Source organism: Lepus europaeus, chromosome 18 (assembly GCF_033115175.1).
Source record: "Lepus europaeus isolate LE1 chromosome 18, mLepTim1.pri, whole genome shotgun sequence".
NCBI classification, from domain to species: domain Eukaryota; kingdom Metazoa; phylum Chordata; class Mammalia; order Lagomorpha; family Leporidae; genus Lepus; species Lepus europaeus.
In genome coordinates this window covers 61299832-61323394 of record NC_084844.1, presented here as the reverse complement: position 1 = coordinate 61323394, position 23563 = coordinate 61299832, and the positions used below count along the sequence as shown (strand labels likewise).

At 43.7% G+C, this 23563-nt stretch overlaps 1 protein-coding gene across 9 annotated transcripts in view; it reads right to left on the bottom strand.

The window, feature by feature from the left end:
• Positions 1 to 772: 772 nt before the first annotated feature.
• The window catches only part of LOC133777157 (zinc finger protein 345-like), a 51525-nt gene continuing 28734 nt past the window's right edge, over positions 773 to 23563 (bottom strand). For 5 of the 9 annotated variants that reach the window (XM_062216622.1, XM_062216620.1, XM_062216624.1 and 2 more), the window contains 3 exons: positions 5429 to 5555; positions 5090 to 5182; positions 773 to 3934 (listed from right to left, as the gene is read on the bottom strand). In XM_062216622.1, the coding sequence (XP_062072606.1) occupies positions 1941 to 3934; positions 5090 to 5182; positions 5429 to 5552 (2211 nt within the window). In that variant the 5' untranslated portion in view covers positions 5553 to 5555 and the 3' untranslated portion in view covers positions 773 to 1940. Of the gene's footprint in view, positions 3935 to 5089; positions 5183 to 5428; positions 6236 to 11344; positions 11469 to 23563 lie in introns of those variants that run through there. The other 4 variants (XM_062216625.1, XM_062216619.1, XM_062216618.1 and 1 more) reach the window with 4 other exon arrangements.

Here is a 23563-nt window from a genome sequence, read left to right as displayed (position 1 = left end):
CACTCTGGCCTCAGAATCAGCCCTTAGGGCATTCGGATCTGGCTAAAAAGCCTATGAGAGGATTTCAGGCATGGAAAGCCAAGACACTGTGGCAAAAAAACAAAACAAAAATAAACAAAACAAAATAAAAAACAAAAAACAAAAAAACAAAACCTAAATGAAAGATCTCTGAGTGAGATCCAAGCAGAAAGTATGAGCCATCACAGAAGGAGGTACCTTTCACTGAAGGGAGGAGAGAACTTACACATTGACCATGGCCATGTCTAAAAAGATCAGAGTTGGCAAACTCAAGAGGCTTCAATAGCCATGGTAGCTCAAGACAAGAGCCTCGGGTGATTACTGATGTCATAAATAAGAGTGTCAATTGTTAAATCAAAAACAGGAGTCACTGTGCACTTACTCCCCATGTAGGATCTCTGTCCTTAATGTGTTGTACTATGTGAATTAACAACATAACTAGTACTCAAACAGTACTTTATACTATGTTTCTGTGTGTGGATGTAAAGTGTTGAAATCTTTACTTAGTATATACTAAATTGATCTTCTACATATAAAGATAATTTAAAATGAACCTTAATGTGAATGAGATGTGAGAGGGAGTGAGAGATGGGATGGTGGAGCGTGGGAGGGAGCTTATGGGGGGAAAAGCCACTATAATCTAAAAGTTATATTTTGGAAATTTATTTATTAAATAAAAGTTAAAAAAAAGAAACCCTCATCTGAATTCTCTGATGTATGACAGATTTCTGACAGGTGGCTTTTTTCACACTATTAATATTTATAAGCTTTCTCCCTTACATGAGTCCCTGTTGGATAAGATGTGATTTCCAGCAGATTTTGTCATAATACTTAATGTTATTTGAGGGAAAACTCTTCCACATTCATTATTTTATTTATTTATTTCACAGCATTAGAGACAGAGACAAAGGTCTTTCTTCCATTGGCTCACACCCCCAAATGACTGCTATGGCTGGAATTATGCCAATACGAAGCCAGGAGCCAGGTGCATCCTCCTGGTCGCCCATGCGGGTGCAGGGGCCCAAACACTTGGGCCATCCTCCACTGCCCTCCTGGGCCACAGGAGAGAGCTGGACTGGAATAGGAGCAACCGTGACTAGAACCTGGCAGCACCACAGGCAGAGGATTGACCAAGGGAGCCACAGCACTGGCCCCTCATTATATTCTCAGTCTCTCTTCTGTTCAAATTCCATGATGGATTATGAGGTATGACCTATGACAAAAAGCTTTCCCATGTTTATTTCATTCATGAGATCTCCATTTTATGAATTCTCTAATGTTGTAACTGAGATTTTGGCAAAGCTTTCCAACACTCATTACATTTATAAGATTTCTCCCCCACGTGAATTCTCTGATGTATTATGGGGTATAACTTCTAAGTGCAGGCTTTTCCACATGATTACTTTCAAAGGGTTTTTTCCCTGTATGGATTTGATGATATGAAAGGAGGGCTAAATTATGGTAAAAGGCTTTGTGAATCATTACATTCATAAGATTTTTCCCGTGTGAATTGTTATGATTGATGAGGTATGACTGGCACCAAAGGCATATCTACACTTATAATAATCTTATTGTTCTTCCTTGATGAATTGTCATTTGACAAAATGAAACTTGCACAAAAAGGCAATTGTGAGAAAAATTCCCTGTGTGAATTCTGTGATGTCTTGTTAGTTGTGAATTATACCCAAAGGCTTTCTACCATCATTATTCATGATATTTCTCCCCTTGTGAATTTTCTGATGCTTTCTGGTGTTTGACATATTACCAAAGGCTTCTGCACAGTTATTGCCATTATAAGGTTTCTCTCCTGTGACTTCTCTATTTTATTGAGTTCTGAATTGCACATAAAGGCTTTTCCACAGTCATTACATTCATAAGGTTTCTCCCGTGTGGCTTCTTTAATGATTTACAAGGCTTGACTTTTAGCTAAAGGCTTTACCACAGTCATTGCATTCAGAAGGATTATCCCCTGTGTGACTTCTCTGATGCCTTTTGAGGTTTGACTTATGGGCAAAGACTTTTCCACAGCCTTTACATTCATGAGGTTTCTCCCCTGAGTGACTTCTCTGATGTAGGATGAGAACTGACTTCCTCAGAAAGGCTTTTCCACAGTCATTGCATTCATGTTTTTTCCCTGTGTGAATTCTCTGATGGTTTATGAGGTGTGCCTTCTGGACAAAGGTTTTCCCGCAGTCATTGCATAAATAAAATTTCTCCCCTGTATGAATACTCTCATGCTTAATGAGGTGTGACTTAAGGCCAAAGGCTTTTCCACAGTCATTACATTCATAAGGTTTCTCCCCTGTGTGAATTCTCTGATGTCTTATGAGGTTTGACTTCTGGCCAAAGGCTTTTCCACAGTCACTGCATTCATAAGGTTTCTCCCCTGTGTGAATTCTCTGATGCTTTCTGAGGTGTGCCTTCTGGCCAAAGGCTTTTCCACACTCATTGCATTCATAAGGTTTATTCCCTGTGTGAATTCTCTGATGCTTTCTGAGGTTTGTTTTATAGCCAAAGGATTTTCCACATTCATTGCATTCATAAGGTTTCTCCCCTGTGTGAATTCTCTGATGTAGGATGAGATCTGACTTCCAAATAAAGGATTTTTCACACTTATTACATTCATAAGGTTTATTCCCTGTGTGAATTCTCTGATGACTTATGAGGTTTGACTTCTGGCCAAAGATTTTTCCACAGTCATTGCATTCATAAGGTTTCTCCCCTGTGTGAATTCTCTGATGACTTATGAGGTTTACTTTATAGCCAAAGGCTTTTCCACAATCACTGCATTCATAAGGTTTCTCTCCTGTGTGAATTCTCTGATGATTTATGAGGTGTGCCTTCTTTCCAAAGGCTTTTCCACAGTCATTACATTCATAAGGTTTCTCCCCTGTGTGAATTCTCTGATGCATTATGAGGTTTGACTTCTGGCCAAAGGCTTTTCCACAGTCATTGCATTCATGAGGTTTCTCTCCTGTGTGAATTCGTTGATGAGTTATGAGGTGTGACTTAAGGCCAAAAGCTTTTTCACAATAAGTACATTCATAAGGTTTATTCCCTGTGTGAATTCTCTGATGATTTATGAGGTTTGTTTTATAGCCAAAGGTTTTTCCACAGTCATTGCATTCATAAGGCTTTTCCTGTTTGTGAATTCTCTGATGTTTAATCAGATGTGACTTCTGGTAAGTAGCTTCTCCATGTTCATTAAACACATGAGGGTTTTCCACTACAAAAGTACCATGATGGATGGCATGGCAGGATTTATAACTGAATGATTTTCCACAAGGCTTACATGCATATAGTTTCTTCCCTATAAGTGGTCTATTATTTGTTTTAAGATGTGATTGGTCAATGACAGGTTCCAAAGAACTAGTATATTCATAAACTTTCTCTCTTCTGGGACTTTGTTGATGCATACTGAGTTTAGAATTTTTATGGGAATCTTGTTCTATTTGAGTTGTCTTGCCAATAGTGGCAGTTGATGTATTACTTTCTACCATAAAACACCTCTCCGATTTACAAAATACATTTTTCATTTTGAAGACTTTCCCTTGTCCAGTTGGTTCAAAAGCCTGTTGCACAGTCTGAATTTTGTGCTGTTGATTAAGAGCCTCACAGAACTTTAGAGTGTTCCCAGGTACCTTAGTAGCATCAAATTTTTCTCCAGTTTGTAGTTGATCAGGCCCACAGTGGGCATGCACATTGTGATATACATTGTATTCTTCAGGTTTCATTCCTGAATAGATTCTCTTTTTGATACTCAGTTTTGGAATATGGTTTGAACTCAAATGAAGTGTTTTTCTTAATTCAACGATGTTGGGAGTTGATGTCTTCTTATTTTTCATAACATCCTGAGTCAGATTTTTGTCCTGACTTTTCTGGTTGTTCCTAATCAGGTCATCCCTTTTCATGGCAACTGAAGAGAGAAAAAAAATAATGTTGTCAATAAATCAATATTCATGCAAAAGGAATGAAGTTACTTCTATTTAAGAGAGAAAATAAAATTAACAAAATGAATACAAGTCACTGCTTGGAATGTCTGCATCCAAAAACAGTGCCAGTTTAAGCCCAGGCTACTCTGCTTCCAATAGAGGTCTCTGCTAATGTATACTAGGGGGCAGCAGATAATGGTTCTTGTGCTTGTGACCCTGTGATACATCACATTTGAATAGTTGGAATGCCAGGCTTTTGGCTTCAAATTAGTCAGACCTAACTCTTGCAGGTATCTGGGGAGGTAGCTAATAGGAAATCTCTTGCTCCTGTTTTTCCTCTCACTGACTTTCTGCCTTTCACAAAGATGAAACACCTATTTAAGATTTTAAAGAAATGACATATGTTTAGTAAAAATAATCACCTATTACCTAGAAATCAATTTTTAACTATCCCATTATTCCCAGTTCATTTTTATAAAATAGTGTGTTTTTTACTCTCTGGTATTTCAACCATCAAGGTGGGAAACTTTTACTGGATCATTTTCTTGCAGGTGGAGAAGAGTGAAATTGTCTGTATTCCAAGCAGGATCACATTTAAGGGACAAGATTTGCATCTGTGGTTGTCTCATGTTCTGTCTTCCCAAGGAAACAGCATTTGTGGGATTTTTCTAATGAAAAACTGATTTATCTGCACTCTATTACAGTTTCCCCATATTTCTAAGGAAACCTGACAACCTCAGCTTCTGAAAACTACAACAGTTACAGAAAGTCCCAATGTACCACCTTGGTTATATATTCAGAACAATTTAAAGAATTTCTTTCTGGAGACCACAATCTGCACAATTTCATGAAAATTATTTCTATCTCATTGTGAAGTTGTCAAACAGGGTTACCTCCTTTCATTTCTTTCTATGAACACTCCTCTGTGATAAAACGTAATTCTGGAGGTTTTGATCAGTTGTTGATTTTCACATGAAACTTCATTTCCTTTGCCTTTACCAGAGATACTGATCTCCATAGATACTGTAGAATAACTGGGTCTGAAGTAAGATTTGGGAAAAACCCATGGAAAGAGCACCATTCAACATCTGCTGCACTACTTCTACCTTGGCCTCCCAGCCTGAAATATGCACACTGACCTGGAAGGCTCTGATGTAGGCATTCTTCCCCTATCCAGGGCTCTGCTCTTTGCTCCAACTTGAAGATCAAGTCAGGTTTGGTCACGCAGTGTCCTAATAAGCGAAACAATGTAAGACTTTGTGAAATCACTACGTTGGGTTAAATGAAGGTGAATAGCTTGGTCTAGGAGCTATGCAACCAGTGTTCCAATTTGAATTCCTTTTCAGATGGTAGATATTCAGACTCTACATGGACTCCAATTCTATACCTGTCCTTCATTAAACTTTATAAATACTGCTCACTTATCTGTCAAATAGTGAGAAAATGTTACCATTGGGCATGTGATGAGTGTCACTCACCCATGGAGGAGAGGCTGCTGTAGGTCTCCAGCATCACATCCCTGTACAGGGTTTTCTGAGCTTGGCTCATGTTCTGCCATTCCTCCCAGGTAAAGTACACAGCCAGCTCTTCAAATGCTATCATCACCTGGGATAGAACACTCCTGGTCATCAGGTCAACTCTGTCATATAACAAACAATGGCAGTTGCATATCTTCTACATGGGTATGGAAGAAGAAGGAAGGATGCTATTTCATTTCAGATTTGTTGAGCATTTGGACAGCCACACAGAAGCATTCAACAGGGGGTCAAACCTATGGTATAAAGGCTGGGGAAAAATGCCCAAGCTGGAGGGAAACAGGAGTTTCAGCTCAAAAGACCAGACTACGTCAATGGTCATTGCACAGTAGGTTGAAAGGGGGACAATATTCACTCTGGAATGAGCAATGTTCAGAAGAATGTAGAAGTATTCAGGGAAAAAGACAAGAAACCATCAGGGAAGCTATGAAGGGATTGAACAGAGAAGAATTTCCAGGGAAACACCATGCACAGTCAATGCAAAGAAATGCAGAGAAAAAATATTTTAAAAGAGACAGTAGGCATTTAACTTAGTGTTTATGATGCTAGCTCAGATACTCTATCTCTGCATCAAATTTCCAAAGTTGGATTTCAGTGCCAGCTCCAGTTTCCAGCTCCCAGCTAACACAGAACAGGGGAAGCAAGGTGATGCCAACCAAGAGGAAGTCCTAGATTCCATTCCTGACTCTTGGCTTCAGTTGTGCCCCACCTCTGCTTGGCATGATTATTTAGGCAGTCAATAAGTGCATGGGAGCTCTCTAGCTTTCTCTCACTCCATCAACTTCTTTCTCTATCAAGCTCATAAATACTTTTAAATAAGGGAGGAGATTCAAGAAAAAATAGAAAGTAGCTTTTGCTTTTTCTATAATTATTCTACTCATAAACATTTAAAGAACTGAAATAACATTATAACAAATTAAAGTAAAAGCAATGAAATTATTTACCCAAGAACAAACCTTGAGAAATTCTGCAGTATAATTTGCATTTGTGACTGAGGGAAATGTAGAGAGATTTGTTTGAGAGGTTCGTTTGAGAACCAGCATTGTGGTGCGGCCGGTAGGCCTGCACCCTCCACCTGCAATTCAGACATCCCATGTGGACAGACAATTTGAGTCCTTGGTACTCCACTTCCAAGGTTATGGGAGACCCAGATAGAGTTCCTGGCTTCTGGCTTTGGCCTGGCCAACTATTGTGGCCATTTGGTGAGTGAACCAATAGATGGAAGGTATCACTTCCTCACTACCCATCCCGCCCTATCTCTACTTTCCTTTCAAATAAATTAATAAATAATTAAATCTTTGGGCCAGCAACCTGAGAATAATTTAAAAAACCCCTTACAGGGGTCAGTGCTATTGCACAGTGGGTTAAAGCCCCAGTCCTCAGAGCCAGCATCCCATATGAGTGCCAGTTGGAGTCCTGGCTTCTCCACCTCAAATCCTACTCCTGCTAATATAACTGGGAAGGTACTGGAGGATGAACCAAGTGCATGGACCCAGGCACCTATGTGAGAGACACAGAAGGATCCTGCCTCTTGTCTGTACATTGGCTCAGCACTGACCATTGTGGCCTTTTGGGGAATGAACCAGCACATGGAAGACTCTCTCTCTCTCTCTCACTCTCTTTATCACTCTCTGTGACTCTGTCTTTCAAATGTATAAAATAAATATGTTTTTAAAAGTACACAATTAGCAGGTGATGTATTAATTTTCTTTGAAATATCTGGAGGTGCCCTGAATCATACCTGGAAGAAAACGTGAATGAAAGGATTTAAAAGAAAATTTCTTGGCTTTCTTTCTACATTGCACTGCAGAAAAAGGAGTGATAGAATGAATAAAGAATCATGAATACATAAATAGAGAAAATGTCAACTTCACCGTGGAAGAGTAACAGACTTTCTACAGAACTTTTGGAGCTGTCTTCTGTACAACTGGAGACACATTGGTTTCAGTGTACCAATTTTTGACAAACATATCTTTAAAGTCTCAACCTTATTCACCCTTTCTCCAGCTCCAGAACTGAGGATGTGGCATTGGTGTCCCTTCCTGGACCAGCCAAGATCTACAGGGTGCACCTAAATGACATAACACCTCAGATCTATGACTGTCACCTATGCCACCAAGAGACAGACACCTGTCCTGCTCTCCAAGGTTCCTTTCACCCTCACACTAACATCCACAGACACAGAAACCAACCACACAGCTCTCGAGCATATGAGGAAAGCCCCAGGGTCAGGAATTCTGTGAAGATGGTGGGATTGTTTGGAATGGCACATGCTGAGAAGGAGGCCAGGAGAGATTTCCCATGGTCCTGACCTGCTGACATCATGGGCAGATGAGGCTAGATTCCCAGATACCAGTGCAGGCCTCCATTAGGAAGCAATGAAGATGATCCATATATCGGCTGGATGATCAGCCTCCTGGGACATGGAGGGGATACATCAGAACTTGTCTAATCACATGAGATACCCATATAATAATCAAGTCCTCATTAATCTTTGAAATATATACAACTGAAAGAAACATAATATAAGTGGAGAAATTCAAATGTGGAAAGAATTCTTGGGAATTGTATTTAAATTTATCATTATTATTTTTTTGACAGGCAGAGTGGACAGTGAGAGAGACAGAGAGAGAAAGGTCCTCCTTTTCCATTGGTTCACCCTCCAATGGCCGCTGCGGCCGGCACACCGTGTTGACCTGAAGTCAGGAGCCAGGTGCTTATCCTGGTCTCCCATGGGGTGCAGGACCCAAGCACTTGGGTCATCCTCCACTGCACTCCCTGGCTACAACAGAGAGCTGGCCTGGAAGAGGGGCAACTGGGACAGAATCCGGCTCCCCGAACGGGACTAGAACCTGGTGTGCTGGCACTGCAAGACGGAGGATTAGCCTAGTGAGCCGTGGCGCCGGCCTCATTATGTTTAAATCTCTTAATTAAAATATGGTTCTAAAAACTTCTCATATTTCTTGTTCCTTTTGTAAATTTTATCTATTTGAAAGATAGAGTTACAGAGAGAGGTAGAGCAAGAGAGAGGTCTTCCATCTGCGAGTTCTTTCTCCAAATGGCCACAACAAACAGAGCTGAGCTGATCCAAAGCCAGGATCCAGGAGTTTATTGTGGGTCTCCCATGCAGCTGCAGGGGCCCATGGACTTCAGCCTACTTCTACTGCTTTCCCAGGCCATAGCAGAGAGCTGGATCAAAAGTAGAGCAGCTATGACTCAAATTGGTTTCATATGGGATGTCAGCGCTGCAGGCCAGGGATTTAATCTGCTGCACAAAAGTGCCGGCCCCCCTAATTATCATATACTCTCAGAGATACTCAGGAAAAGACTTTTAGGACTCTTTTAACCTAAAATATTCAAAGATATCAATATTCCTGAACAACCCATTTTTAATACATTAAAATGATGCTTGATCTTACCTACTAAAACAATTTTTCATCCATCAATGCATCATATTTTGCAGTAAGGAAAATTTTTGAATACATTTAGTGGATTATTATGGCTGGAAATTGGGGTGAGTGCCTTCTAAAACCTTCATGAATACTTGGAATTGCACTTCTTGGTAATTGTTTATCCAAAAGTTCCTGAAATTAATCTATTAATCACTCCATTTAGTTAAGTACTTAACAAAACTTTATTTTTTGAGATCTGCACTTAATTTGTGGTTTCCCCCATGAATTAGGAAGAGAGACAGATATACAGGTGCAAGGACCTCCTGCTTCTACTCCTTTTCCTATATAAAATAGAATGGACATGAAATTATGTTCAAGCTCTTGAGGATTTGAGTGGTAGTGTCATCAGGCACTGAATCTTGACCCACAGGTATTGGTCAAAATTTTATTTTTTTAAATTTTTATTTATTTATTTATTTTGACAGGCAGAGTGGACAGTGAGAGAGACAGAGAGAGAGAAAGGTCTTCCTTTACCATTGGTTCACCCTCCAATGGACGCTGCAGCCTTCGCACCGCACTGATCCAAAGCCAGGAGCCAGGTGCTTCTCCTGGTTTCCCATGTGGGTGCAAGTCCCAAGGATTTGGGCCATCGTCCACTATACTCCCAGGCCACACCAAAGGGCTGGACTGGAACAGGAGCAACCAGGACAGAATCTGGTGTGTGGACCAGAACTAGAACCTGGGGTACCAGCACTGCAGGTGGAGGATTAGCCTAGTGAGCCATGGCACCAGCCAAATTTTTTTTTAAACATAAAATTTAAACATATTTTTCTGGCCGGTGCCATGGTTCACTAGGCTAATCCTCCGCCTGTGGCACTGGCACCATGGGTTCTAGTCCTGGTTGCTCCTCTTCCAGTCCAGCTCTCTGCTGTGGCCCAGGAAGGCAGTGGAGATTGGCCCAAGTGCTTGGGCCCTGAACCCGCATGGGAGACCAGCAGGAAGCATCTGGCTCCTGGCTTCAGATTAGCTCAGTATGCCAGCCATAGTGGCCATTGGGAGTGAACCAATGGAAGGAAGACCTTTCTCTCTGTCTCTCGCACTAACACTATCTGTCAAATAAAAAAAATTAGAGACTGAGAAAGTCCTTCCTTCCATTGGTTCACCCACTAAATGGCTGCTATGGCTGGTGCTATGCAGATCTGAAGCCAAGAGCCAGGTGCTATCTCCTGGTCTCTGATGCGGGTGCAGGGGCCCAAGAAATTGTGCCAGAGTCCACTGCCTTCCCAGGCCACAGCAGAGAGCTGGACTGGAAGAGGAGCAACCGGGACTAGAACTGGGCACCCATATGGGATGCTGGCACCGCAAATGGAGGATTAACCAAGTGAGCCACGGCGCTGTCCCCAATTTTTCTATATACAATGTCTGAACCGTGCCGTTCAAATTGCCATGTGATCTCTGGGCTGGTAATTACCTTTCAGTGACTTTATTCTGCAAATTGAGAAAGATCAGACTTCTTTGTTTTTTATTTTTAAATATTTACAGCATTTCTTTATTTATTCATCTGAGAGGAAGAGTTATAGATAGGGAGAAGCAGAGACAGAGATGTCTCCATGCCACTGGTTTACTCCCAATTGGCCACAATGGCCAGAACTGGGCTGTACCTGCTATATCACAGCAGCAATCTCAGTAAAGCTTTTTAAAAATCTAAAGAAGGAAAATGTAAAATACATAAATTAGAGTTCTCCGTATGTATACATTTCTGAGAAGTACACAATTTGATCCTATTGAAAAACCTAAAATTTGTTTTTAAATTATATAATGAAAAAGGATAAAAAAGATGTTCCATCTTATGTCTGTACAGCATAAGATATATATCAGCTTTCCCAGGTTCTATATGCATTTATGAACAAAGTTTCATAGGTGTAATCAATAGAGTGGCTCCAATAAGTCCTAACTAGGGATTCAACTAAATTTAACAAGGCCACTCAATAGGAATTTTGGAAGAATTCCAAAATATGTATCAGAAGAAAAATAAATACTTTACTTGGTACATTTCATTTTATCTATACTATTGTCTACATTTCCAATTGTCAGATGTACTAACAAAATGCCAGAAGTGGCAGAGTTAACATGATGAGGAATAAAATAAAGTTTTTAAGATACAACTTGGCTAGAGAAAACGAGAATACACAGATCCCAGATTAAAATAACAAAGATGGCCCAATAAAAGGAAACTCAATGTCTTCATACACCAACATTTATTATCTCAGATTTATTTAACAAAAAGCTGATTACTCCAGCTATTTCCCATTAGGCATCCCAATTTTATCTGCTAAATCCAGTAAAAAAAAATAGCACCTCATGATAGATTACAAAAATCATATTGCTGTAGTGGAATGAGAAGGCCATGCGAAGGTGGCCACTGGCAAGTGAGCATCAGTTAGTCTGGAATGGCTTTGAAACCCACCTGGCAATGGAGCCTGCCTGGCAACAGGCTGTGATTTGATGGCTCTGGAAACTGCCTGGCAACAGGCTGTGATTGGATGGCTCTGGAAACTGGCGACAGGCTGTGATTGGATGGCTCTGGAAACTGCCTGTTGACAGGCTGTGATTGGATGGCTCTGGAAACTGCCTGGCAACAGGCTGTGATTGGATGGCTCTGGAAACTGCCTGGCAACAGGCTGTGATTGGATGGCTCTGGAAACTGCCTGGCAACAGGCTGTGATTGGTTGGGGTATAGACCGCCCCTTGACCAGATTGGCTGGTCTTGGCTATATAAGCTGTTGTACCAACTGTAATAAACGAGTCTGTGGGCCGCTCGCCTCAAGCCTGCTTTCACCTGACTCCCGGGGTCTGTGTGGTGACTCCGCACCTATTGCCCACACCACGCTGCTCCTCTCAGAAATGAACCCACTGCAACATTGTTGAGAAACCAACAGCAACATCTGGCGCACCAACGTGACTGAGAAAGAGACAGTGTGTCGGACTCGGCGAGGTCCCCCCTGGATTTCGGCAAGTAGGCCCCTCGGTGTTTTGTGTGCTGTTCGGTTCTGTGAGGGTGAGCACAGAACCCCCTTCTACGCCCCTTTCCTTGTCCTTGTCCTCGGTCTAAGTGACCCCAGGTTAGCACACACCGCCCTGAAGTGTATGTCGCTTCTCGGCTCCTCCTTTTACTTTCGGTTCACCTGGCGAATTCACATAAGAGACTGATCATCCCAGAATTCGGAACCAAGTCATCTTCCCTCACTTGAGAGAGATGACGCTCCAGAGACACCGTGTGGGGATACGGCCTTGACCTAACGAATCAAGGAAGTCCCCACTAAGCACAGGACATATGTGCGATCTGATACACCACTATCTGTTTGTCTAACGTAGGGAAACCTCCTGCAAAATGCCATCCACAGCTGAGGTGCTAGGAATTTGCTTTGTTACGGCAGCTGTGCTGTACATGTCTTTCCTTTGGCTAGAGTTGGTGTACCGTTCCGCTGTTAAGCGCTCAGACATGGAAAAGATACCCCCCTCTCAGAATCCTGTGCAGATTATCAAAGATAGTGAATCTGTGAGTGATAGGAGCCTGACACTCCAGGTCCCTGTCTCACAGACAATGGTTGATGACTTAGGGAGAGAGAGCTCCGACAGTGAAAAAAACAATGTAGCAAACAAGGTAGCAATGCCTAGTCAGCCACTCCCCACATACCGGTGGGATGAACTAAGAGGACCTCTAGACAATAACTCATTCGAGGTAATCCCATCTGCACCCAGTGAGGATCCCCACATTTGTGGCAGTCCTTGGGTACCCCAATCTCTCAGGGCAGCCGCTAGATCCCATGCCATCAGCATGTTTGCTGTTAATGTAGGAGTGGATGCAAAATTCAGGCCCTGGATTCCAACGCCTGTAAAAACGCTTCTATTAACCAAAGGTCGAGGATATGCTTGTGTCTTTCCAGAGAATGCGGAACAGCCCATTTGGGTACCAGCCAGAAACATCAAGCCTGCAACTGACAGCCAACCAGAACCAGCTGAACAAGACCGAGACTCCGCCTTGTTAGCAGACACACCTGCCCTATCATCCTACCCTGAGAAACTGCCCAAAACCATATCTGTTACTGTTGTGTACCCCACTAGCTCTGGTCAGCCACTCAAATGGCCCACAGCCTGTGTGTGGTCATGCCATTCCTGATACCATTATTCCTCATTCCTACCCCTATCTGAGCAAGCAATCCTGTGGTCTCTCGATTTGAGCGCTGGTTAGTCAATGATGGGTAAGATCCCCTGGGGGACAACCTAAGACAGGCACAGCTGCGTACGGAGACCACATGGAAACGGGGTCAACAATGGTATGGCCAAGAATCATGCCTCCCGTTGCTCAAAAATAAACAAAAAGGGGGAAATGTAGTGGAATGAGAAGGCCATGCGAAGGTGGCCACTGGCAAGTGAGCATCAGTTAGTCAGGAATGGCTTTGAAACCCACCTGGCAATGGAGCCTGCCTGGCGACAGGCTGTGATTTGATGGCTCTGGAAACTGCCTGGCAACAGGCTGTGATTGGATGGCTTTGAAACTGCCTGTTGACAGGCTGTGATTGGATGGCTCTGGAAACTGCCTGTTGACAGGCTGTGATTGGATGGCTCTGGAAACTGCCTGGCAACAGGCTGTGATTGGATGGCTCTGGAAACTGCCTGGCAACAGGCTGTGATTGGATGGCTCTGGAAACTGCCTGGCAACAGGCTGTGATTGGTTGGGGTATAGACCGCCCCTTGACCAGATTGGCTGGTCTTGGCTATATAAGCTGTTGTACCAACTGTAATAAACGAGTCTGTGGGCCGCTCGCCTCAAGCCTGCTTTCACCTGACTCCCGGGGTCTGTGTGGTGACTCCGCACCTATTGCCCACACCACGCTGCTCCTCTCAGAAATGAACCCACTGCAACATTGTTGAGAATTCAACGGCAACAATATTGCTATATGCCATCCACCATGTCCACTGTACCTTATATCTAATGTTAACAAATCTGATGCATCTCAATAGATAAATGATGTGTCTTAACCAAGTGGCAAATGTGTTTTGTTCAAAGTTTTTCCAAAAGCCCCTCAGTCTCAGTTTGTCTTCACCTTGAAGATACTTCTTCTGAGGTATACATGGACACCTCATTGACTTTGCCATCAAACAGAATTTTTGCAAAAAAAAAAATTAACCACACCCACCACTTATCAGGACCAAAAGCATGCATCACATAGATGACAACCTCCCTGAATGAGATGATTTGACACACTTCTCAAGTACATACAAGCCTAATCATCCTACTTGGGTTTTAGTGCAATCCGTACCTCATTTACAAAATTAATTGTCACCTTTGCTACAAATCAGTCCCACTTATATGGGCCTCCCCCAATGAAAGGGGCTAAAATCCATCAAAATAAACTCTGGGCACTGTCCTTGTGCTCTCAGTGACTTTTTCACTCTAGGTGCTCATAAACCTTCTAAATTCTCTAGATCACCTGTGATGTCCATTAGTTCTCAAACTATGATGCAAGTAATTTCCCTCTTGGATCAAAACCAATAGCAGACTCCATCTCCGGGAGAGACAATATTTGAGTTTTCATTTGTGCAACAAGTGGGTTTATAGGACCCTGCTCACCTCTAGAGGACAGAGTCTACATGGAAATAAAGAAACCTTAATGTTTTCCTAATGGGCTTATTAAATTCTTGACCAGTGCCTATTACCTTTGCCACAAACTTTCCAGTCTCACTACTTTCCTTCTCCCTCTTCTCTGTGGCTTGCAAAAATAGTATACCTTCTATATACTGAGGATACTTTTGTTTTGTTTTATTCCGTCTGTCATGGCTTAGGTGAAGGTGTGAAGGTGAAACTAGATGACATCTACTGAATTTTACTTTTTTTTATTTTTTTATTTTAATTTTTTGACAGGCAGAGTGGACAGTGAGAGAGAGACAGAGAGAAAGGTCTTCCTTTGCCATTGGTTCTCCCTCCAATGGCTGCTGCACTGATCCGATGGCAGGAGCCAGGTACTTATCCTGGTCTCCGATGGGGAGACCACATATGATTATAACTTATCTGAAAAACAGGAATGAGAGCAGTGGGGCAGATTTTAGTCAGATCCTCCTTCCCACCCCTCAGCTGCCCCAGGCTCCCTGCTGAAGGCCATCCAGCCCCACCCCGCAGGAGCCAGCCCAGGAAACAGCAGGAGGCCCGGCCAGACTGCATTCTGAGACCAACAGCAGTGGGAGCCCGGCTTATTTAACTGGAGAGCAGGAGTCTCCCCGCCTTCCTTCCCTGTGCTCGCAGCTGCCCTGCGCGTGCAGGTTCCCAGATCGCTGCCCTCTCTCTCCTGTAACCACTAAATAAAGCACCTTAGGGACAGTTTGGGTGAGTATCCGCAGGGGACTGGCCGGGCGCTGGGAGCCTGGGAAGCGGAGATGGGACACAGAACAGCCCGGGTCCCAGCCCTGACCTTGGCGGAAGCTGCCATGATCATTGTGAAGTAAGTGAGCCTCACTGGGGGCCGCCAGCCGCCCTGGCACCCACCCTTCTCCCACACGCGTCCCCGCCCCTTCCTGTACCCCAAACCTGCTGCAGAAAGTCCCGGGGGCAGGTACCCTTTCTTCCGAAAACACGGGGAGCGAAGCGGGGAATGCGGGGCAGAAGAGTCCCTGGCACGCGGGACCCACAGGCGGACGATGAAGAGGGAAGCAGCAGGAGGCAGGCTCCGGGTCAGCGCTCGGAAACCGCCTGGGACCGCACGTGCAGAGCAGGAAATGCAGTAAATCCGGGGGAAGGAGCAGCACAGCCCTGGGGCTGACCCCGAACAAGAAATGAACTCCCTCTGATCCAACTCAGAGCCCCATGGGCGGGCACTAGCACGCGCATGCGCACAGGCACACGGAACGCAGATTACGTCGGAGCTCCTAGGGACTCTGGGAAATGGAGTCCAGGCCGCAGCATCCCAGAGACACCTGCTGGCCCTCCCCAAGGGCTGCAGGCTGGGGTGGGTGCCCACCACCAGAGGGCGTTGGCTTTTGTTAAGTCCCTCTTTCCTGTCCTTCCCACCCCAAAATCTCAAGGATCATTTGGTGACCTTCCTTTCCAGAAGCAAAATCTTTTTTTTTTTAATAATATGAATTTTCTCTTTTTTAAAAATTTTTTTTTATTTTTGACAGGCAGAGTGGACAGTAGAGAGACAGAGAGAAAGGTCTTCCTTTTTGCCGTTGGTTCACCTTCCAATGGCCGCCGCGGTAGGCGCGCTGCGGCCAGCGCACTGCGCTGATCCGATGGCAGGAGCCAGGTGCGTATCCTGGTATCCCATGGGGTGCAGGGCCCAAGCACTTGGGCCATCCTCCACTGCACTCCCTGGCCACAGCAGAGAGCTGGCCTGGAAGAGGGGCAACCGGGACAGGATCGGTGCCCTGACCGGGACTAGAACCCGGTGTGCCAGCACCGCAAGGCGGAGGATTAGCCTGTTTTGCCGCAGTGCCGGCTCTTTTCTCTTTTTTTAAAGATGTATTTGTTTATGTATTTGTAAGTCAAAGTTAGGAGAGAAGGTGAGGCAGAAAGTGAGAGAGAGAGACAGGGAGAGAGGGAGGGAGAGGGAGAGAAAGGTCTTCCATCCACTGGTTCACTCCCAAATTCGTCGCAATGCCTAGGGCTGAGCCGATCCAAAGCCAGGAGCCAGGAAATTTTTCCAAGTCTCCCACGCGAGTGTATGGGCCCAAGGACTTGAGTCATCTTCTACTGCTTTCCCAGACCACAGCTGAGAGCTAGATGGGAAATGGAGCAGCTGGAATTTGAACCGACGCCCATATTGGATGCCGGCACTTAGGCAGTGGCTTTAGCACAGCGCCAGACCCAGAAGCAAAATCTTATGGAGTGACACCCACTGCTGCTAATTGACCCCAAATCCTGACTCCCTTATAACCTCTATCTTCTTCCAGAAAAATTTTATTTGCTGCATTGTCCCTGGAAACTTCTCCGAAATCATAAATGACTATGAATAAAATGTAACTTTTAACACAGGTGTAGAAGACAGTTTAACATCCAGTTCTGAGAATAAAACTTTTATTTGCGTTGTATTGATTGTTCTTTACAAATCATTTTACACCTTCTTTTAATTTACTAAGTACAGAGACCAACAGAGGAATTGGATGCAGAGCCAACATTGCTGAGTATCTTCAAGGAGCCAGGTTAGGTGGCTAAATGTCTTACATCATGTCATTTATACCTTAGATCAATTCTGGGGGCAATATTATCAATTTTCAAACAGGAAATTGAGTGGAAAGAGTTCAGAAAAAGCCCATGACAATAGCATTAAAAAAGTCTAAGCTAAAAGCCAATGAAAATATAATACTGGTTTTAAAAAATCATTCTTTCATCTTGAGGCTCAGTTTCTAAACCTTAAATTTCTCATAGGGCAAAAAAAAATGAGAGAGAAGAAGAGTGCCTACAATAATTTACACTGTAGAGAACCACATATGATTATAACTTGTCTGAAAAAGGAAGGAGATTCAAAATTGCTATTATTCCATGGTAATTTTTTCTTATGTTTAATATCAAAATGGAATGTATGTATTAAGAATTCTTAGGTAGTTCTGTTTTTTGGATTGTTTGATTTTTTAAGTAGAAGTTCAAATGGATAACTGATTACTTCTCTGAATTAGAGTTCATGGAATTAAATTTGTTGCTGGATTAGGTGTGGTTAAATCTTTATCCACTGACTTCACACTAGTATTTACAAGGTCAGGCAATATTCTTTGGATAGATTGCTCCTTCTTGCCAGATGGAAAACTTCATGGGGCAATAAACATATTTGATGTGAAATTAAAATTCAGCATCTTGACAGAGTCAGTATTTATTTAAATGAATATTTGAGGATATACAAAATATATAAATAAATAAGATTTCTGAGCTCCAAGAACTACCTAATAGATGGGCCTAGGAAATAGAGATCTATTTGATGACTGCCACACTTAAGTGAATATATAATTTGTTCTGATGCAAGTTTGATCATAAAAAGGGCATATTAATAATTATACACTGTTGATACGTATAAACCAGAAACATCTTGGGCCAAACAAGTTAAACGTTCACCCTAGCTATGGAAGGCATTCCATTTCTCTATTTAATAAGCATTTCTTTAAATATTTATTTGAAAGTCAGAGTTACACAGACTGAAGGAGAGGCAGAGAAAGAGAGAGAGAAAGAGAGGGAAGAGGGAGGGAGGGGGAGAGGAAGAGGGAGAGGGAGGGAGGGAGAGGGAGAGAGAGAGGGAGAGAGAGAGAGAGAGAGAGGTCTATTATCTGCTGGTTCACTCTCCAATTGGCCGCAATGGCCAGAAATGTACCAATCTGATGCCAGGAGGTAGGAGCTTCTTCTGGGTCTCCCACATGGGTGTAGGGCTTAAGGGCTTGGGCCATCTTCTACTGCTTTTCCAAGCCACAGGCCACAGCAGAGAGATGGATTGGAAGTGGAGTGCCCAGGGCTTGAACCAGCCCTCATATGGGATGCCAGCACTGCAGGCAGCGCCTTTACCTGCCTAGCCACAGCACCAGTCCCTTCAATAAGCATTTATCAAACATTCCTTTGTGTGGTATGTTGAAAGAATTAGCAGCCACTTGATTTCCCTAGAAATTGGAGTAAGAGATACTCAGCAGCATGATGTAGGCAGGGAGAGTGGGCTGATTGACAAAAGGCTTTGGACATAAAGGAAAGGAAACGAAAGGTAGGGAGGATAATGAAAAAGTCTATTAAAGGTAATTTAGTAGGACCTGAACCAAGGAACTGTGGCAGTGGGAATGTAGAAGAAGCAAGATTACAATGAGATCTAAAAGCTAGAATCAACAGGAGTTCAATGCTTTACTATGGTAGATGAAAGCAGGAGAAAATTCATGTGTAAATCTGAATTTGGATTGTATTATTAAAGGACAAGGTGTTCTCAGCATATTAATGTTCACCAGTAATAAATACTTCCTCCAATCCACTTATAAAAAGCCCATAAAGTCAGGACACATTCTCATAGGAAGATGTGATCTGTAATCCCTATGTCAATCATCAAGCCAAACATTTTTAACTGCTACTATATGCCATTGTCCTCATTATGATGCAGTTATTTAGAAACCAGAAGGCATAATCAGAGGCTGTAAGAACAGTCTTTAAAAAGTTAAATTCAAAGCCCACAAAATTATTTAATTCAAAGCTAAATTTGGAATACCTCACAAATTCAGAGTTCATGTGTCTACCAACCTCAGGTACTCAAAGTACAATAAAGGAGAACATAAGTAAAAATTTTTCCCAGAATAGCCAAAATATGCATTATAAGGCTCCAGTGAGGTGTCCTGCCACAGGCTCAGCATGGTGATTCTTAAATAAACTCACTCTGTCTTGGCCGCTCTGGCAGGAATGGCTGGGCACACAGAGAAGAGAGCAATAGATGTGAACTATGAGTAAGTTGAAAGGGTTCCAACAAGAGTGCTGCGGAGCTCCATGGCCCCAGCTGAATGTAATATGCAGGCAGGCATCTGATTTCTGGGAGACTGCAATGCTCTAGGAGAACTGAGCACTATCAGAGCATTCAAGGCCAACATCCACAACTCACTGAGTGACGATGGATCACAGTATCTCGGCTTCATGGATAGAACTAAGCTTGACTCACTTGCTGCATCTTTCTGTTTGGAGCCACTGGAACTGAAGAGCACATGGGGTCATAGAGGGTGGAGCATGGTGTGTGTGGGTCTCAAGGTGGTAGCTGTGCAGAGGGAGGGATGGAAGAGGAGGAGATCGAGGGCCCTTAGCACTGTGGGAGTGTGGAGCAGAGAAGGGAGGGAGACAGGGCTGACTTGTCTGCATCATGCCTGGTACTCTCTTGGGTGTAAGTGACAGAACATGAATGGTGGGAATATAATGCTTACCCTAACAGCACTTCCAGTCCTGGTGGACAGATGACAAGACATAGACAACTACAAAACCATGTGAGAAAGGATGTAGGTGCATGAGAGATTCTCCTACATCATTCGTGAATGCCATGCCAGTGTCAGGTAAGAATATTGGGTTAAGGTCAGATCTCAGGGGTAGCAGAGCCCAGAAATGACAGCATTGTCTGAAATGAGAACAGGGAGATGGTAGTCAGAGGCAGGAGGGGCAGCACTGTGAGGGCTGCATGAAGAGCCCTGGTTGCCAGCACAGTGCCTGCCACCCACCGTGCATGTGAATTTGCCACAATGGCAGGGAGGGCAAATGTTGTGACAAAGGTAGGAGGGGAGCTCATGGCTGGGGCTCCACGTGTCTCCAGAGAAGTTTCATATATTTATTGAATACATATTGCATACTGCTCACTCTCAAACATGTGATAATTAACCATTTTGAAAATATAATATCTGTTGACAAATCTTCATATAAATCTAAAAGTAGGGGAAAGCAGCTGCTAAATATTATGCTTACTTTACAGGTGATGAAATTGAGGCCCATAGAAAAGCTCTAACTTGTACAAAGACATTTTGTGTGAGACACACTCAAGAGAGCCAGGGCCAGGAGTCTCCTGACTCCAAATTCGATGTGGTTTCCCCCAGAACACTACACCCACTTTGGGGCTGGCTTCTAATATGAGTCACATCCATGGAGCCTTGAGTCTGGAGGACCTGTTAAGTCGGGTTCAATCATGTCTGAGAACCAGATGTAAGAAGCTTTCCCGCATGTCTCCTCTCCTCTCCAGATGAGCATGTCTGTAGCACACACCGCCCCACCACAGAACAGCCAGTCCATGTATGACAGAGTCAGGGATGACTGTGGGCACAGGATGACTGTGGACTCTGCCTTGTGCTGCACTGCAGATGTCAGCATCAATATCTTCTTTCACTCCCCACGCCAGAATGGCAGGTGGTTCTAAGATGTCCATGACTTTGTCATCAACTTCACTTGCCCCTGCCTGGTGGGCTTTGTGGGTGCTGCTACCAGGTAAATGTGATGGCTGTCCAACATAGCCTTGTGCTAATGGTGCCACATGCCTTGACAGCATAAACTGCTTCTCCTACCTCTGCTCTGTAGGCTTTAAGGGATTCTTGTGCATGACTAAGCTAGATAAACTCTCCCAGCTGCCCATGCTAGAGGGGACTGCTGTTGGGATCACATGCATTTGGACTTTCTCTGCCCCAGTGACTATGTTAGCAAGATTTGTGAGCTTTTCTTATCTTCCCAAACCAACTCATCATGTTGGATACCCATCCAGGGCTCACATGAGCTCTGGTATCACCTCTCATGAGGCCAGCCCAACACCATGCAGGTGCTTGTCTATCATAAGTTTTGGTGAAGGAGATGGTGAGGAGACAAGAGGCTGACCTAGGGGCTATAATATGGTGGACTTGATGTCATTTGGGGCACTGACTGCTGCTGTGTTCCCAGCCACCCTGAGGGGCCATCACTAGCATGTCTTCCCCCAGACCCTGTTGCTACCCTGCCCCACACTATGCACCAGCACGCCAGGACCAAGAATATCAGGTTAGCAGCTGTCAGCAGTGCTGGTGCTTGGAGAGACACTGAAATGTTTCCATTTATCAAGATTGGGAGAAAAGTGAACCAGGGAGATTTTTTTTTTAAATAAATCATTTATTTTTAATTTTTTTTTTTATGTCTTTACCTGAGAGGTAGAATTACAGACAGTGAGAGGGAGAGACAGAGAGAAAGGTCTTCCATCTGTTTGTTCACTCCCCAAATAGATACAATGGCCAGAGCTGCATCAATTTGAAGCCAGGAGCCAGGAACTCCTTCCAGGTCTTTCACCTGGGTGCAGGGGCCCAAGGATTTGGGCCATCTTCTACTGCTTTCCCAGGCCATAGCAGAGAGCTGGATGGGAAGAGGAGCAGCCAGGACTAGAACCGCTGCCCACATGGGATGCCAGTGCCGAAGGTGGAGGATTAACTGATTGCTCCACAGCACCGGGACCAAACCAGGGAGATTTTTAAAGAAATATTTATTTTTGGCCGGTGCCGTGGCTCAACAGGCTAATCCTCCACCTAGCGGCACCAGCACACCGGGTTCTAATCCCGGTTGGGGCGCCGGATTCTGTCCCGGTTGCCACTCTTCCAGGCCAGCTCTCTGCTGTGACCAGGGAGTGCAGTGGAGGATGGCCCAAGTGGTTGGATCCTGCAACCCATGGGAGACCAGGATAAGCAACTGGCTCCTGCCTTCAGAACAGCTTGGTGTGCCGGCCACAGCGTGCTAGCCGTGGCGGCCATTGGAAGGTGAACCAACAGCAAAAGGAAGACCTTTCTCTCTGTCTCTCTCACTGTCCACTCTTCCTGTCAAAAAGTAAAAAAAAAAAAAAAAAATTATTTGTTTATGTGAAAGCAGTTACATAGAGAGAAGTATGGACAGAAAGAGACGTCGAAGCGAGGGAAAACTTTTTAAAAGCCCTGTGATGAAATCAGTGATAGGGCATTTTGTAAATTACTTTCTATTTAGATGTGAGAAGAATAAGTAGTCAGAAAATAAATTATGAATGCATAGGCCAGGATGATAAATGCCTCAAAGGCTTCACAGCATTCCCCCATTCTGTTTTCCCAGGAAACACATTGCTAATCATGGAACTACATTCCTGCACTTTCTGATGCATCTTCTGAATCCTTTGCAACAGTGTTCAGAGTCAGAACTGGCCTTGGAGGTGGAGCACCAGGAAGTACCAATCTCACTCTGATTCTTGGTTCTGGGTAAAATTGAGATCCAAAATGCATCTTTATAAATCTATCTTGCATGCTGCACCTGGGTGCAGGGGCCCAAGGACTTGGGCCACCTTCCACCTCTTTCCCAGGCCACAGCAGACAGCTGGAGGAGACATGGAGTAGCCAAGACAAGAACTGGCACCCATGTGGAATGCCAGCCCTGCAAGCAGCAGCTTTACCTGTGATGCCACAGTGCCAGCACTGGAAATATCATTAATTTCTATTGAAATTTCATAAAATCTCAATTAATAAGAATGATGTGAAATATAGGGTAATTTCAAGGGTGACAGTGTGAAGGTAGAATGTTGTTATCCTTGTCCTGATTTTGGCTGTAGGTATGCTTTTAACTACCAATTTTCTATTGCTTGCTGGAGTTTCTATGTAATTATTTCATTAATATGTCTGTTTTTTAATTAATTTATTTATTTGAAAGGCAGAGTTACAGAGAGGCAGAAGCATAGAGAGAGAGAGAGTTCTTCCATCTGCTGGCTCACTCCAGAAATGGCCACAGTGGCCAAAGCTGAGCTGATCCAAAGCCAGGGGCCAGGAGCCTCCTCTAAGCACTCACACCCAGGTGAAGGGGTCCAAGTACTTGGGCCATCTTCTGCTCTTTTCCCAGGCCATAGCAGATATGTGGATCAGAGTAGAGCAGCAGGGACTCAAAACAGTAACCACATGGAGTACCAGAACTGCAGGTGTTGACTTTACTAAGCCACAGCACTGACCCCATTAATATGTCTTAACATTGTTTTTTCCTCTCAGACTTTTCTCTATTGTTATAGTTAATACCTTTTTTTTACATTCAAACTCTCTCAGCTGTCAAAGCTTATTCATCTTAATTCTGTTGTTCCTATTTCCCTCCCTTTTATTCTGTCCCTAGGCTGATTGAGGTCAAGATTCTCCATTCCTTCTGTGTGGTGTCACAGTAGCCTTTAAGTGTTCTTTTTCTCTTCTGATTTCTAAAGAA